The sequence below is a fragment of the Diabrotica virgifera genome, chromosome 8 (assembly GCF_917563875.1).
Source record: "Diabrotica virgifera virgifera chromosome 8, PGI_DIABVI_V3a".
Classification (NCBI taxonomy): domain Eukaryota; kingdom Metazoa; phylum Arthropoda; class Insecta; order Coleoptera; family Chrysomelidae; genus Diabrotica; species Diabrotica virgifera.
Window position 1 is genome coordinate 98,553,754 of NC_065450.1, and position 14,768 is coordinate 98,568,521.

Below are 14,768 nucleotides of genomic sequence, written 5' to 3' on the forward strand. Positions count from 1 at the left end.
TGGTTATAAGGTAGATTTGTTATATATTGTGTGTTTTGGGAGGTTTCTGGAAGAGCTTTAGAAGTGGTTGGATTAGAATTGGTTGGGTCAGGATTTGTTGTATTAGAAGTGGGTGGATTAGAATTGGTTGAGTCAAGATTGGTTGTATTAGAAGTGGTTGCATTAGAAGTGATTGTATTAGCATTGTCAGGACATTCTGTTTCCTGGTGACCAATAGTCTTGCATTTTGAACAGTTGAATCCTTCTATAGAAAGGTATAGTCTGTAAGTGGCATTATCATGAGAGATCATGAAAGAATCGGGAATGGACATATTTTCTAAAGGTGTGATAAATGTTTGCCTTCTAAAACTCAACACATGGCTGTATTCGCTTTCAGGCATTCCTACCCTAAGAAAAGTCATTTTAGAGACGGCGCTTATACCCATTTTACGTAGTTCTTGTTTAATTAACGTGGTTGGAACAGAAGGACCAGCGTTTGATATTATCAGTCTTTGAGCTGGAGTGATAAGTCTTCTTATTTCTACTTGAGTTTCTTTTATATTGACGTATTTGTGGGAATGCAGCAATGAATCAACCATATTTTTAGAAGAGAGATATATACATATTCTATTATTGGCTATTCTGGAAGCGAAAGATACGTTACGTGGACCAACTATTGAACCGACGGCTATGATGTACTCTTGAACTTTGGTTCCTTCAATACTAGAAAGAACTATGGCTTCGTCTTTTGTTGGTTGTTTAAACGTGTTAACAACACTGGAATATGAGATGTGAGATGTAGTTTGTGTAGTGTTCATGGTGTTATTCGAAGTCATGTTTGATTAATTTTGGAGACGTTGCAAGGCCGGCCCTGTCGCCGGTTCAAAAACCTGTGTGGATCTTGGCCCAAAACTGGTCTTATTTATATTTCTTGGATATTTTATAGGTTATATTATTATTAATATAAATATAATAGATGTGGTTTTTGGTACTCACGTCAGGTTTGCGGGGTTTACATGGTGTTTCCACTATAACAATGTAGAGGAACTAACAAAATAATTTTAAACTGTGTTTTTATCATTTAAAAACTGATAAATATCGCAGCGGTTTACAACGTGATGTATATTATCATTGTCAGGACCGTACTCCAAAGAAGAAGATTAAGAAGTCAAAAACAAAGGATTTCGAAAAATATTAAATTGAATAAATTTTTTTGTTGTCCTTAGTATAGTACCTATGTGTATTGTTTGTTAGACTATTAGTCCAGGAAATAAGGTTTTTGTCGGGACACTTGAGCAGCCAGGTTGCAAATGGATTATAAATACAAAAATGCCCGTCACAGTTCGGACGAGAAACTTAGTTATTAACAAATAAGGGTCAAAAATGGCAGTTTTTTTGTTTAAATCGCTACAGGTAAAAATAGGGTAATTAAATATCTTATTTATAATATTCTTCTTTTTGTAGATGAGCCAAGGTTTAAAATAGCACTTTTTGAATTTTGGTCCGATCCTTTTTTGTTTCGGAAAGTGCAAAATAAGACTAAAATTTCAAAAATAAAAAATGTGCTTTAATTTTTGCGAAAATGGCCTGAAGACTTTTATATTACACGGAAAGTTGAGTCAAACATTCCATATAATGCACAAAAATTTTTAAGACGATTCGTCAATTAGTTTAAATTTTATTCAATTTGTTTATCGCAAAGAGCTTTTTTTTCGCAATGTCATTGTTCAGAAAATAATAATGACATAGCAATTCTGTGGAAACCACATGCAAGAATAATAGTTGTATTTTTATAATATTGAAAAAAATCATTAAAAAGTCGTTTTTATCACTCCGAAAAAAGTTTAGTAAAATAGAGTCATTTTTGGCTTCTAAACAATTTAAATATCTTTGTTAATATTGACTATAGAGTAAATCTACTGTAGGATTTCAAAAGCTGGTATTTTTATACGAATTTTCAGAAAAAAAAACTTTTTCTCTAGGTTAATTAGGTTCAAAGTTATCCACTTTTATTATTTAATTCGCAGTTACTTCTATATACATCAAATTGTCCTGTAACAGTGTTAGTTACCATACTACTCCGAAACGGCTTGGCCGATTTTTATAAAATTTTACACGTTTATCCCGTACGCCGTTGAAGAGGTTTTAATCTATTTTTTATACCCATAAGTTATAAGGGGGGTTGCCCCACTTGACATTTTATTATTTTTTTGGAAAAAATTATCTACCTTAATTTTATATGATGTAGAATTAAAAAATACATATCACCCTTAATTTTCACTCTTCTATCACCAACTCCTATTTGTTAATAGCCATCTATATATTTACATCTATAAAATTCTCCTGTCACAGTGTTAATTTCCATACTCCTCCTAGACCGCTTGACCGATTTTTATGAAATTATATATTATGTATATTCGGTAGGTCTTAGAATCGTTCGTAATCTATTTTTTATATCCCTAAGTGATAAGGGGACTTCCCCCTAACATTTTGTAATGTTAGGTGGGGTTGTGTGTACATAACATACTATATAAGACTACGAGTACATACAAATTAAAAAAATTGTGATCAAAATCCATCAACAAGTTCCAGCGATATTAATCGCAGCATATCTTTGCAGAATCAGTTTCATTTTTTGAGTGCACGTATTTTAGTAATTCCCCTCCACCGACCACGAATTAATTCCGTTCGGACGCCATTTTTAAAGCTTTATTAACCACTCTGTTGAGGTTCAAAGTTTACTCAAACTTTTACACATAACCTATATATCTTCAACTTCAAAATGGCTCTAGTTAGGTTACTTAATTGTTATAAACAAAGTAGCCGTCAATTAAATAAAAAAAGTGGCTAACTTTGACCGTAATTAACCTAGACAAAAAGGTAACCTAGGCTTCTTTGAAAATTCGTATAAAAATACCAGTTTTCAAATTCCATTGTAGTTTTAGCCTACAGTCAATATTAACAAAGTTATTCAAATTGTTTATAAGCCAAAAATGACTCTATTTTAGTAAAATGTTTTCTGAGTGATAAAAATGACTTTTTAATGATTTTTTTTAATGTGTTGAAAATATGACTATTCTTCTTTCATGTTGTGTTTACAGAATTGCTGTATCATTATTATTTTCTGAACAATAACATTGCGAAGAAAAAGCTCTTTGGGATAAACAAATTGAATAAAATTTAAACTAATTGACGCATCGTCTTAAAATTTTTTGTGCATTGTATGGACTGTTTGACTCAACTTTTCATGCAATATGAAAGTCCTAAATTCATTTTCGCAAAAGTTATAGCAAATTATTTATTTTCGAAATTTTAGTTTTATTTTGCAATATCCGAAGCAACAAAGAATCAGACCAAAATTCAAAAAACGCTATTTTAAACCTTGGCTCATCTACTAAAAGAAAAATATTATAAATAAGACATTTAATTACCCTATTTTTACCTGTAGCGATTTAAACGAAAAAACTCTCATTTTTGACCCTTATTTGTTAATAACTAAATTTCTCGTCCAAACTGTGACGGGCATTTTTGTATTTATAATGTATTAGGTATATAGTACCAAAAAAACCATTTGCAACCTGGCTGCTCAAGTGTCCCGAACATGGTATATTTTTGCCTTATTTCCCTGGTGTATATGCATTAATTCGATGCCTCAGAAGCCAATCGGGTGTAAGTCAATAAGTGTTTAAAATGAGATACTAAGATGTTTCTGAATGTAGTTGCAGAAATATAAGCAATTATTAAAAACAAATAAACCGTCTTTATTTATCATAATATGGGTAACATATTCATAAATACAAACAAGGAAATAATGATATTATAATATATAATAATGTGTGTTAAACTTCAAGGCTTCAAGGAATTTTTAGGGAGAATTGACTTACCGTTTGACTTCTGAGGCATCCAATTATTATTAATACCATTTGGGAAACAACTGTACTATCGCTGTAATACAATATGGGTTATAAACCCCCATTCCCATTTAGTCTAATTTTCCTTTCATAAAACGGTTACGTCGTTCATTCACAGACCTTGTGTGACTATACTTTTAAGGTCCCCAAAATTGACTTGCTAACAAAAGTGGAATAACAATAGGCCCAACGCGTTATGAATCTTTTAGAAAAAGAGTTTTTCTTATTTACTTTTTCCTTCATTCTCGGTGTCACGTAAAATACTTAGTGGGCTTACGTGGTTTTTTATTAAAGTCATGCTTTAATAAAAATATACGGACGGCAAACGTACGTGATACGACCCAGCTTATAGGCTTCAGTAAGTTCATCAGTTTAGAATTTTCTTTTATCTTTTTGTTATGGTAATTAATGTGTCTTATAAATTTAAGTCTTATTTATGTAATTTATTTTTATTTTTATACATAACTAAATTACAATGTAATGATAATTTTTATTTTATTTTGACCTCTCAATTTCCACCTGAAAATGTAAAATAAAGATAAGTCAAATCAGTTCCCAAGTCATTATAGTTTGGTAACTAGACCCAAACCCAGACATCCAAAGTGAAAGTTATCCTTCAACACCAAATTGTTTTTATGGTCCACATTATATTGTTCAGTAAAAAGTTACACCATCTTGAACGTCGGGTTTGGGGGAGATGTCGGTAAATTAGGAGTTTTTTTACGTTTTTCGTCAATATTTCTAAAACTATGCGGTTTAGCGTGAACAATGTTCTATACAAAAATGTTCTAGATTAAATTTTAAACAAAAAAGGTCATATGCATATTCCTTCTAAAATGAACGGTTCCAAAGGTACGGAGGTAGTATAGTATAATTAGTTAAAAGAAGGCCTAACCCCGTCATCCAAAATAAAAGTTTTCCTCCAACACCAAATTGTTCTACGTGGTCTACATATTACACCATTTTGAGCGTCGGGTTTGGGGGAGGTGGAGGGGAGAAGTCGGCAAATTAGTAGTTTTTTACGTTTTTCGTCAATATTTCTAAACCTAAGCGGTTTAGCGTGAACAATATTCTGTAAAAAAGGGTTCTATATTAAATTTGAAACAAAAATTTTACTGTTGGAAAGATATTCATGCGACATTATCCATAGAAAGTTCAGATTGGGTTTGTTCGTACCATAGATTTATATGGCCTAGGCCTGTAGAATCCTCTTGGTGAGGTTGACGTTCCTTCAAGGACTTATTAGTAACATACCACTGGCCAATGAAATAGCAAACTATATTTAGAAAACAAAATCCTGGTAAAAAAATAGTTTCTTTAGTAATAATATTTATAATTTGTCCAAACAATATAAAAAATATGGAAAACCTCCACTTTACACCCTCCGTAACTCCGGAACCGTTGAGTTTAGAACAATTATGCATAGGACCTTTTTCCTTTCAAATTCAATGTAGAACATTTTTGTATAGAATGTTGTTCACGCTAAACCGCTTAGGTTTAGAAATATTAACGAAAAACGTAAAAAAATACTAATTTACCGACTTCTCCCCCCTCCCAAACTCGACGCTCAAAATGTGTATCTTTTTATTGAATAATATGTGGACCATATAGAACAATTTGGTGTTGGAGGAAAACTTTAATTTGGGATGACGGGGTTAGGCCTTTTTTTGAACCAATTATACTATACTACCTCCGTAACTTTGGACCCGTTCAATTTATAAAGATTATGCATACGATCTTTTTTGTTTAGAATTTAATGTAGAACATTTTTGTATAGAACATTATTCACGCTAAACCGCATAGTTTTAGAAATATTGACGAAAAACGTGAAAAACATGTACTAAAAATATTCCTGAAAATTATACACCCTAGAGTACACAGAAAACTGGAAATGGACATCAATGATACCCAGTTTGGATTCCGAAATGGACTCGGAACAAGAGAGGCGTTGTTTGCACTGAACTTTATGTCTCAAAGATGTCTTGACATAAATCAAGATGTATTCATGTGTTTCATAGATTATAACAAGGCCTTTGATAAAGTGCGGCATGATCATCTAATCAGCCTCCTGGCAGAAAGAATTTAGATAAACGAGACATCCGACTAATAGCAAATATGTACTACAATCAGAAAGCAGTAGTGAGAGTAGAGAATAATACCATTGAAGAAATTGAAATAAAGCGAGATGTGAGACAAGGGTGTATACTGTCACCAACCCTGTTTAATCTCTATTCCGAAGACGTAATGAATAGAACACTCTCTGAGCAATCCATAGGTATTAAAATAAATTGTATTAGATTAAACAATCTGATATTTGCCGACGACACCGTTCTGATCGCAGAAACACTTGAAGAGCTACAGACATTGGTGAATAAGACAGCAGACTGCAGCGAAGAATATGGACTATCTTTAAACATAAAGAAAACTAAATTTATGGTAATATCGAAATCAACACGAAATGTCCAAAATTTATATTTACGCAATGAAATTATCGATCGAGTTAGCAAATACAAATATTTAGGCACTTTAATAAATGAAGACAACGATAGCTCAGCAGAAATCAAAATAAGAATAGAAAAAGCCAGATCCATATTCACTAAAATGAAGAGTTCTGTGGAAGAGATTTGAGCCTTGAAATGAAACTTCGCCTGATGAGATGTTACGTACTTTCTGTTCTGTTCTACGAAATGGAGTCATGGACGCTGAAAAAGATTGATACCAAAAAATTAGAGGCATTTGAACTGTGGATGTATCGCAGAATCTTGAGAATAACATGGACGGAGAGAGTCACAAACGTCGAGGTCTTGAGAAGAATGAATAAAGAAAAGGAAGTCATATTTACGATCAAAAAACGAAAACTGCAATACTTGGGACACATTACAAGAGGCGAAAGATATGAACTGCTTCGAATAATTATGCAGGGGAAGATAGCAGGAAAAAGGTCCATAGGAAGAAGACGAAACTCCTGGCTAAAGAATCTACGGGAATGGTATAGCTGTAGCAACAACGAATTGTGTCGGTCAGCAGTTTCGAAAATACGTATAGCCCTGATGATCGCCAACCTTCGGAACGAAGATGGCACTTGAAGAAGACAAGGTGAAGTATGTCATATTTTTCTGGGTGACGCATTATATGAACAAAGTATTCCAATTTGCGCCTTTTAACCGTGTTCACTACTTCGCAACTTTTATTCAAACGGTACAAAACCCTTTCGTTTGTGACTCTTTCTACCCAACTGATCTTCAGAATACGGCGGTAGACCCACATCTCAAATGCTTCTAGGTTTTTTAAAAGAGATTCTGTCAGGGTCCATGCTTCAACCCGGTAAGGTAGTACTGGGAATATATAACACCGAAACATTCTTACGCGAAGTTCCAAATTTAGATCTGACTGCACAGGATTTTCTTAAATTTCATAAAACTTGTTCTTGCTTTGGTAATTCTACTTTTTATTTCTGTACTAGGGTTCCTGCGTTCATTAATATGAGTACCCAGATATACAAGATACTTCTCCTCCACCTCCCTCCAAAGCCGACGCTCAAAATGGCTTTTTACTGAATACTATGTGGACCATATAGAACAATTTGGTGTTGAAGGATAACTTTCACTTTAGATGTCTTGGTTATGCCTTTTTTGGATCAACTGTATCATACTATTATAATATTTCTTTTCAATCAGATCCATCTTCAAAATTAAGTATATTAGATCTAGGAGAGTATAATTTTGATATAGATACCACACACAGTGATATTTTTTTAAAGAGTTATTATAATGACTAATCATTACTTTAGTGTTCGATTTCGTGGGTAGATATTATGTCAACTAATAACGAGAATATTTTTTTATTTAATTATAGTAGGGGAGGAAAGTATGCTCAATTTGTAGTTACTCGAGCGTTGCCTATTGGGTTGTGAAGAGTAGGTTCTCTTAAAACCAAAAAAAGTTAAGTTAAGTTTCCCATAAAGTGGAGGACTTTCCATTTTTTTAATTTAATTTTCCATTTCTAACAATCGTTTTTTCCGATTATAGCGCCGTCTATTCATAATTCGAAAAATGTCTTAAATAAACGTTGCTTATTGTTACGTAAAGAATCCAAATCTGCAATAAAAATTGGGGGCTCCTATTCTCCTATTTAAGATTTTAAAGTAACCCCCACCCCAGTGGGAGTCATGTTTGGTACCTTTCGATAGATTTTTGAAAAACATTGAATACGTGTATTTTGCAGTTTTTCGATCTGATGTTCATTTCGCGAAATATCGTGGGGTTCGTATTTAAAATTTTAAATTTACCCCCACCCTTCACCCGTGAGGAGTCTTGTTTGGTATCATTCGATAGATTTTTGAAAAATATTGAACACATATTTTTTAAAAGACTAAGTTTTCACTCTAATGGCATATAAAACAACATAATGCTATTCTACATCCCACCAGAATGAAAACAATGGGAACCTTCTCTGGTTCCCATTGTTTTCATTCTGGTGGGATGTAGAATAGCATTATGTTGTTTTATATGCCATTAGAGTAAAATCTTAGTCTTTTTGCTAGCAGTTGCCGCTAGGGCATCTATGCCATTTCGTTCGTTGCAATCCGGGACTGCACGCTGGGGTTTGTTTTGGTTGGATCAGGGAGAGCAGCATATGTGCCTCCTGATGAGAGACTAATAAGTTTCGAAACTGGTAGGGGTGCTTGCAGCACTCTCTGATTGGACTAGAATATGGTTCGGCTGTGTTTTGATTTTGCAACGAAATTGAAAATGGTTATTCATTTTTTACATATTTTTTAGTTTTTTATTTGGTTTTTTTGTTGTGAAACTTTGTGACACCCTTTTTCTTACGCTCTGCTCAAATCGTCAGATTTTTTTAATATACATGCACTGTTTTGCGTGTACATAACTTACCTTATCTTAATCTGACGATTTTGAGTTTTTCTAAAGATAGATTTTTTTTCGGACCCCCCTTAACGAACTCCCCTGTATACAGAGAGCCAATATGTCGTAGAGGTACATTTACAGGGTACACGTTTTCACCCCATGTGATAATCTAACGCGCTCGAGTAACTACAAAAATCCCCGCTTGGGCTCCCTTACCATTATAGTGTCTCGACATTGTATGTCTCTAATATAGTACGTGTTTAATTTTTAAAGTTGGTGAACTTAATAGCTTATTCAGAAAGGTATAGGTAATCCACAAAATGCACTGTACATACATATTTAGAAAATTAAGTATATCTGCTTCAGATTACCTACTAGTCGGTCAATAAGTTCCGGACCTAACAATGAGATGGCGACTTTAATTAGCCTTCAAAAGCATACAGTCAAATGTTCATGGCATTCGGGTCATTATTTATCGAGTGCTTGAAGTGGCGCTACTTTTGAGATTTTTATAAACAATGGATTCAAAGCAATTTCGAATTTTTATTTGATGAGAAAAATACCGTTCAAACTGAGCAATGGCTCTCAAAATGTATTACCAAGGTCTATCTGAGCAATGGCTCTCAAAATGTATCTCCATCTATTGCAACCGTTAAACGATGGTTTGCTAAATTCAAACGCGGCCGTACCGACACCAATGATGCTGAGCGCTCCGAAAGGGCAAATGATGCAGTTATCCCGAAAACCTCGAAAACATACTGAAAATTATTATGGAAAACTGCAAAGTGAAGTTTCAAGAGACTGACACTCCAAAGTTATCAAAGGGCAGCATTTTGACATTTTTGACTGTTATACATAAACATTTAGATATGAGAAAGCTGTTTTGCAAATGGGTGCCGCGGTTTTCTCACACCACAACAAAAACAACAACGAGTTTATGAATCTCGGTGCTGTTTGAACATGTTTAATCGGAATAAATCGGAGTTTTTGCGTCGGTATATCGCAATGGATAAAACGTGGATCGATCACTTCACTCAGGAGTCAAATCGGCAGTCATCTTGAGTGGACAGCACCCAGAGAAATCTGTCCAAAGCGACCAAAGACCAACGAACACGCCGGCACGTGAAACGTGGAGAATCAATCAACAGCGACTACTATATTTTGGTTTATCGGAGCATTTGAAGACTGAGATCGCAAACAAAAGGCTTCATTTGTAAAGAAAAAATTGTTGTTTCACCAAGACAATGCACCTTCTCACAAGTCGATGAAAACAATGGCAAAAATGCACGAATTGGGCTTTAAATTGATTCAACACCCACCGTGTAATCCAGATTTGGACGCCAGCAATTACAACCTTTTTCCGATCTTAAGAAGATGCTTCGTGGCAAGATATTGCTCCGATGAGGAAGTAATCACCGAAACTGAAGCCTGTTTTAAAGGCAAAGATAAATCATTTTACAAGGGCTGCATGGAAAAATTAGAAAAGCGTTGAAATGATTGTATCACCGATAAAGAAGATTATTTTGATGACTAAAGAATAATTTTTGCAAAAAACAGTTGTTTTACTAGTTGTTTTACAGTAGGGGAGGAAAGTATGCTAAATTTGCAGTTACTCGTGCGTTATGGGGACCTAGTGGGTTGTGAAGATTAGGTTCTAAAACCAAAAAAAGTTAAGTTAAGTTTCTAGTTTAACTATCTTCTTAAATGGAGCGGTAAAGCGTGTGATACACACGCGAGTAAGTACGCGAACTTATGGCTCGACGACCTTTTTCGCGCGTGTATCACAGCAAGTACGCGTACTTTAAGTCCGCCGAGTAAGTACGCCGTCGATCCAACAAGTTTGAAATCTTACTCGTAACCCGTACGTGTATCACTGCCACGAGCCGCGAGCCTCGAGCCATCATGTTATTGCGTTTTAAGTTACACTTATATTTTCACGAATTAAGCAAATCGCCTAGAAATAATCCAATCGTTTATTGTTGAAAGGAGACAAGTTACATTTTATAAGTTTTGAGAAAACCGTAAAACACTATTTTAAGCTTTTTAATTATTTGTTTTTGAGTAAACCTAATTATTTATAGGCTGTTTTATCCTCCTGATGAAAATATTACCCTCTTATCTATGATATTTTGTTTGTTACCCACACTTTTCGATATCGTCTTTTTTATTAGTATTAAAAATATATAATACGATAGGATAGGATACGAAGTATATAATATGATAAAATTCCTAAATAGCACAAAGCATATTCTCTCGACGACATCGCAATCAGTTATGAGTAAATCTGCCGTGTATCACCGACGGCGAGCCGAGTAAGTCCGCGATCTTTAAACCCGCGTACTTTAAGTTTGGGTGTATATCACGCTTTAGGCGTGTGATACACGGCAGACTTAAAGTACGCGGTTTTAAAGATGGCGGTCGCCGTCAGTGGTTTGTGCTATTTAGGAATTTTATCGTATTATATACTTCGTATCGTATCCTATCGTGTTATATATTTTTAATACTAATAAAAAAAAGACGAAATCGAAAAGTGTGGGTAACAAAAAAAATATCATAGATAAGAGGGTAATATTTTCATCAGGAGGATAAAACACCCTATAAATAATTAGGTTTACTCAAAAACAAATAATCAAAAATAATTTAGTATAGCTTAAAATAGTGTTTTACGGTTTTCTCAAAACTTATAAAATGTAACTTGTCTTCTTTCAACAATGAAGGATTGAATTATTTCTAGGCAATTTGCTTAATTAATGAAAATATAAGTGTAACTTTAAACGCAATAAAATGATGGCTCGAGGCTCGCGGCTCGTGGCAGTGATACACGTACGGGTTAAGATTTCAAACTTGTTGGATCGACGGCGTACCTACTCGGCGGATTTAAAGTACGCGTACTTGCTGTGATACACGCGCGAAAAAGGTCGTCGAGCCATAAGTTCGCGTACTTACTCGCGTGTGTATCACCCCTTTATCTCTCCTATCAGACGTTGGAGACTTTATACAGCCGATGTTCGAAAAGCTCCTGTTACAATTCTTAATGCGGTATTTTGAATTACCTCAATTTTTGCGAGTAATACTCTGTGGCTAACTGATATATGATACACTGATATAGTATACACATTAAGGCCATAATCGATTTTTGTTCTGATTAGTGATTTGTAAATGCTTAATAATTATGTAGAATATTCTCCCCAATTGTAGCTGGCTATTGCTGTTCTATAAATTCAAACCAGTTTGACACTTTTTTTTACATATTAAACATGATTTCTTCATGCAAGTCTTTTGTCGAAAAACAGTCCTAAAAACTGTATCTACGAAATCCTAAGGAATTTGCATTAAGGTATAGTCTGGGTGTCGGCAGATTATGTTTTCTTAACAACATGCACTGCGTTTTAGACTCAAAATTTTAATCTATTCGACTTAAACCAGTTCTCTAAATAATTTAAGCTATGTTGTAAAACGTCCCATGTATTTTGTCGGACAGAACATCCAATTGATTTGTTACCCTTTCATTAAACTCTCTTGCAAAAATCAGACTGCTATTACATTATTCCTGTCATTTGACATGTTCTTCGTGTTCCGCTCACTAAAATGCCCAGTAGGTGATAAACACTAGTCTGATTTTTACATAAGAGTTTAATGAAATGGTAACAAATCAATTGGAAGTTCTGTCCGACAAAATACATGGAACGTTTTCGTAGTCTGACGTTCCAAATTTTTAACCAGTTCTACAATTGAAACGTCCATTGTTTCAGTGTTCCCATACATCAAAGTTTGTCCGACTAGACACCGTTAAGCTATTAACAAATGTTCAGCTTGCTATTAATCAACTTTTTTTGGTACGCGGGATCCTGGTCTAATATTTTTCCTTACTTTAAAAGCGACCCAGTCGGTTTTACCTCAAAAACAAATCACCACATTAAAATTTCATACTCTTTAAACTCACTAAATATAAAATCTGCATTTAATAATTATTTAAAAATCTTCGTAGCTTGCATTCGATTATAACAATATTGTAAAGAGTTAATGGAAGTATGTATTGTTGAAAAAACAAAAGAAAACACGTTTTATATTTCATCCTTCTAAATAGATTTTAAATTAGATATTGATTTACAGCCATGAATTCAGATGTAAATTATTAATTTATTCCGGAGAATATTTTATTGGTCGGAAAGGAAATTCTATATGTACATATAATATAGGTTTGCCTATTCAAGTTTACTTTTAATTAGCATTCTAAACGCTTAGTAGAACGGTAGTAGAAAGCAAGTCTGAAACTGTCATCGTATTTTTGTCTTGAGTAGTTGATGAACAATCTTTGTTAGATATTACGTGTAATGGCATTACCATGAATTTAGTAAGATGCACATTAAAGACTTATTGCTATTACTGTTATAGAAGTGCGACAAGAGGCCGTTCAACAGGCTCTCGCGCAAGCCTTGCAGAATAGACACAAACCTTCGATGCCGATGCCGTCCAAAAGAACATCAGTTATGGCGAGAAGTCCTGACCGGGATAGACACGATTCTGGTAAGTAGATTCCTGAGTTGTTCGAACATAAGTTCGGCTTATGTAATAAACATTAGTTAAATAAGGTTCTATATGCCGCAGAGAAAGTGTGCGACTTTCTGGGAGAAATCTAGCAACACTGCTTTACACCTCAACTCTTCCTCTCTCTCACCTTACCACTTTCGTCTCGCTGCATTGCACAGTGTCGGCCTAGCAAGCTTCGAAGATGGAGGTCACGGTCACTGTTTCCGCCAATGTGAAATTCATGCTGTGTTACGTTTTTTAAATGCAAAATGGGTTTCATCTATTGACATTCATCGTCGGTTAATCTTAGTTTATAGGTAAGGGTTCATATCTCTTCAACATTTCCGCAATGAACGGAAATTTACGATGAACATGGGAGCGGAAGGCTTTCAGATCAATCGTGAATTTCCGTTCGGCCTTCACTGAATTCTCTACACCATTTGCGAACATGTTGAACAGATGCAATTTACCCATAAACTTCGATTAACTGAGGATGAATATCAATAGATGAAATCCTTTTTGCGTTTAAAAAACGTATCACAGCATGAATTTCATTTTGGCGGAAACAGTGACCGTGACCTCCATCTTCGAAGGTTGCTAGGCCGACACTGTGCAATGCAGCGAGACGAAAGTGGTAAGGTGGGAGAGAGGAAGAGTTGACGTGTAAAGCAGTGTTGCTAGATTTCTCTGAGCACATCGCACTCTTTCTCAGTGGCATAGGGCATATAGCCCGATCAAAGAACAATCTTGAAAGAAGAAACTTGAATATCTGGGCCACATATTCAGACACGATAAGTATTGCAATTGATTGTCCAGGAGAAAATAGACACTAAGCGAGGGCCAGGCAGTAGAAGACACTCGTGGCTACAAAATCTGCGGACGTGGTTCAGGCTTACATCAGTCGAACTATTCAGAAGTGGAGAAGCGGTGCAAGCAAAATCAGAATTACCATCTTAATAAACAACGTTCGCAACGGACAGGGTACTTGAAGAAGAGGAAAGAACAATCTGACCCCAAAAAAATAAAGGAAGGATGAACATAAGGAATAGGTAGTTGAAATTGTCTATTATTATACAGGGTGTTTCATTGGGAAACGGAAATACTTGAATGGTGAATAGAGGTCACTGAGGCGATTCTAGATATATGTACTACATTTATTGCGTCACCGATTTTTATAACCTAGTTACAGGGTGTTTTATCGATTTTGCCCATTCCTTTCTGGACCCATAACTTTAGAACCACCTTGTATATTATTTGAATATTTGGTAGACATATATCTCATTTAGAACCTAAACCAACCAACTACTAATCACAAAAAAATCCAGGTCCGGATTAAAAAAAAATTAAAAATGCATTGTGATCTTGAAATAACACCCTTTATATTAAAATTTTCAAAATCCTTTTGCATATTTGAAAAGAGTACAAAAAACTAAGTTTAATGGTTCTCTTCAGCTTTTGGCCAGACAATTGAATGGCTTTA

At 34.7% G+C, this 14,768-nt stretch overlaps 1 protein-coding gene across 1 annotated transcript in view; it reads left to right on the forward strand.

Annotated features, from left to right (window-relative positions):
• LOC114342607 (disco-interacting protein 2) overlaps positions 1 to 14,768 on the forward strand; it is a 1,011,532-nt gene that overhangs the window by 782,041 nt on the left and 214,723 nt on the right. The window contains exon 5 of the mRNA XM_050658584.1: positions 13,154 to 13,285. Within this exon, the coding sequence (XP_050514541.1) occupies positions 13,154 to 13,285 (132 nt within the window). The remainder of the gene's footprint in view (positions 1 to 13,153; positions 13,286 to 14,768) is intronic.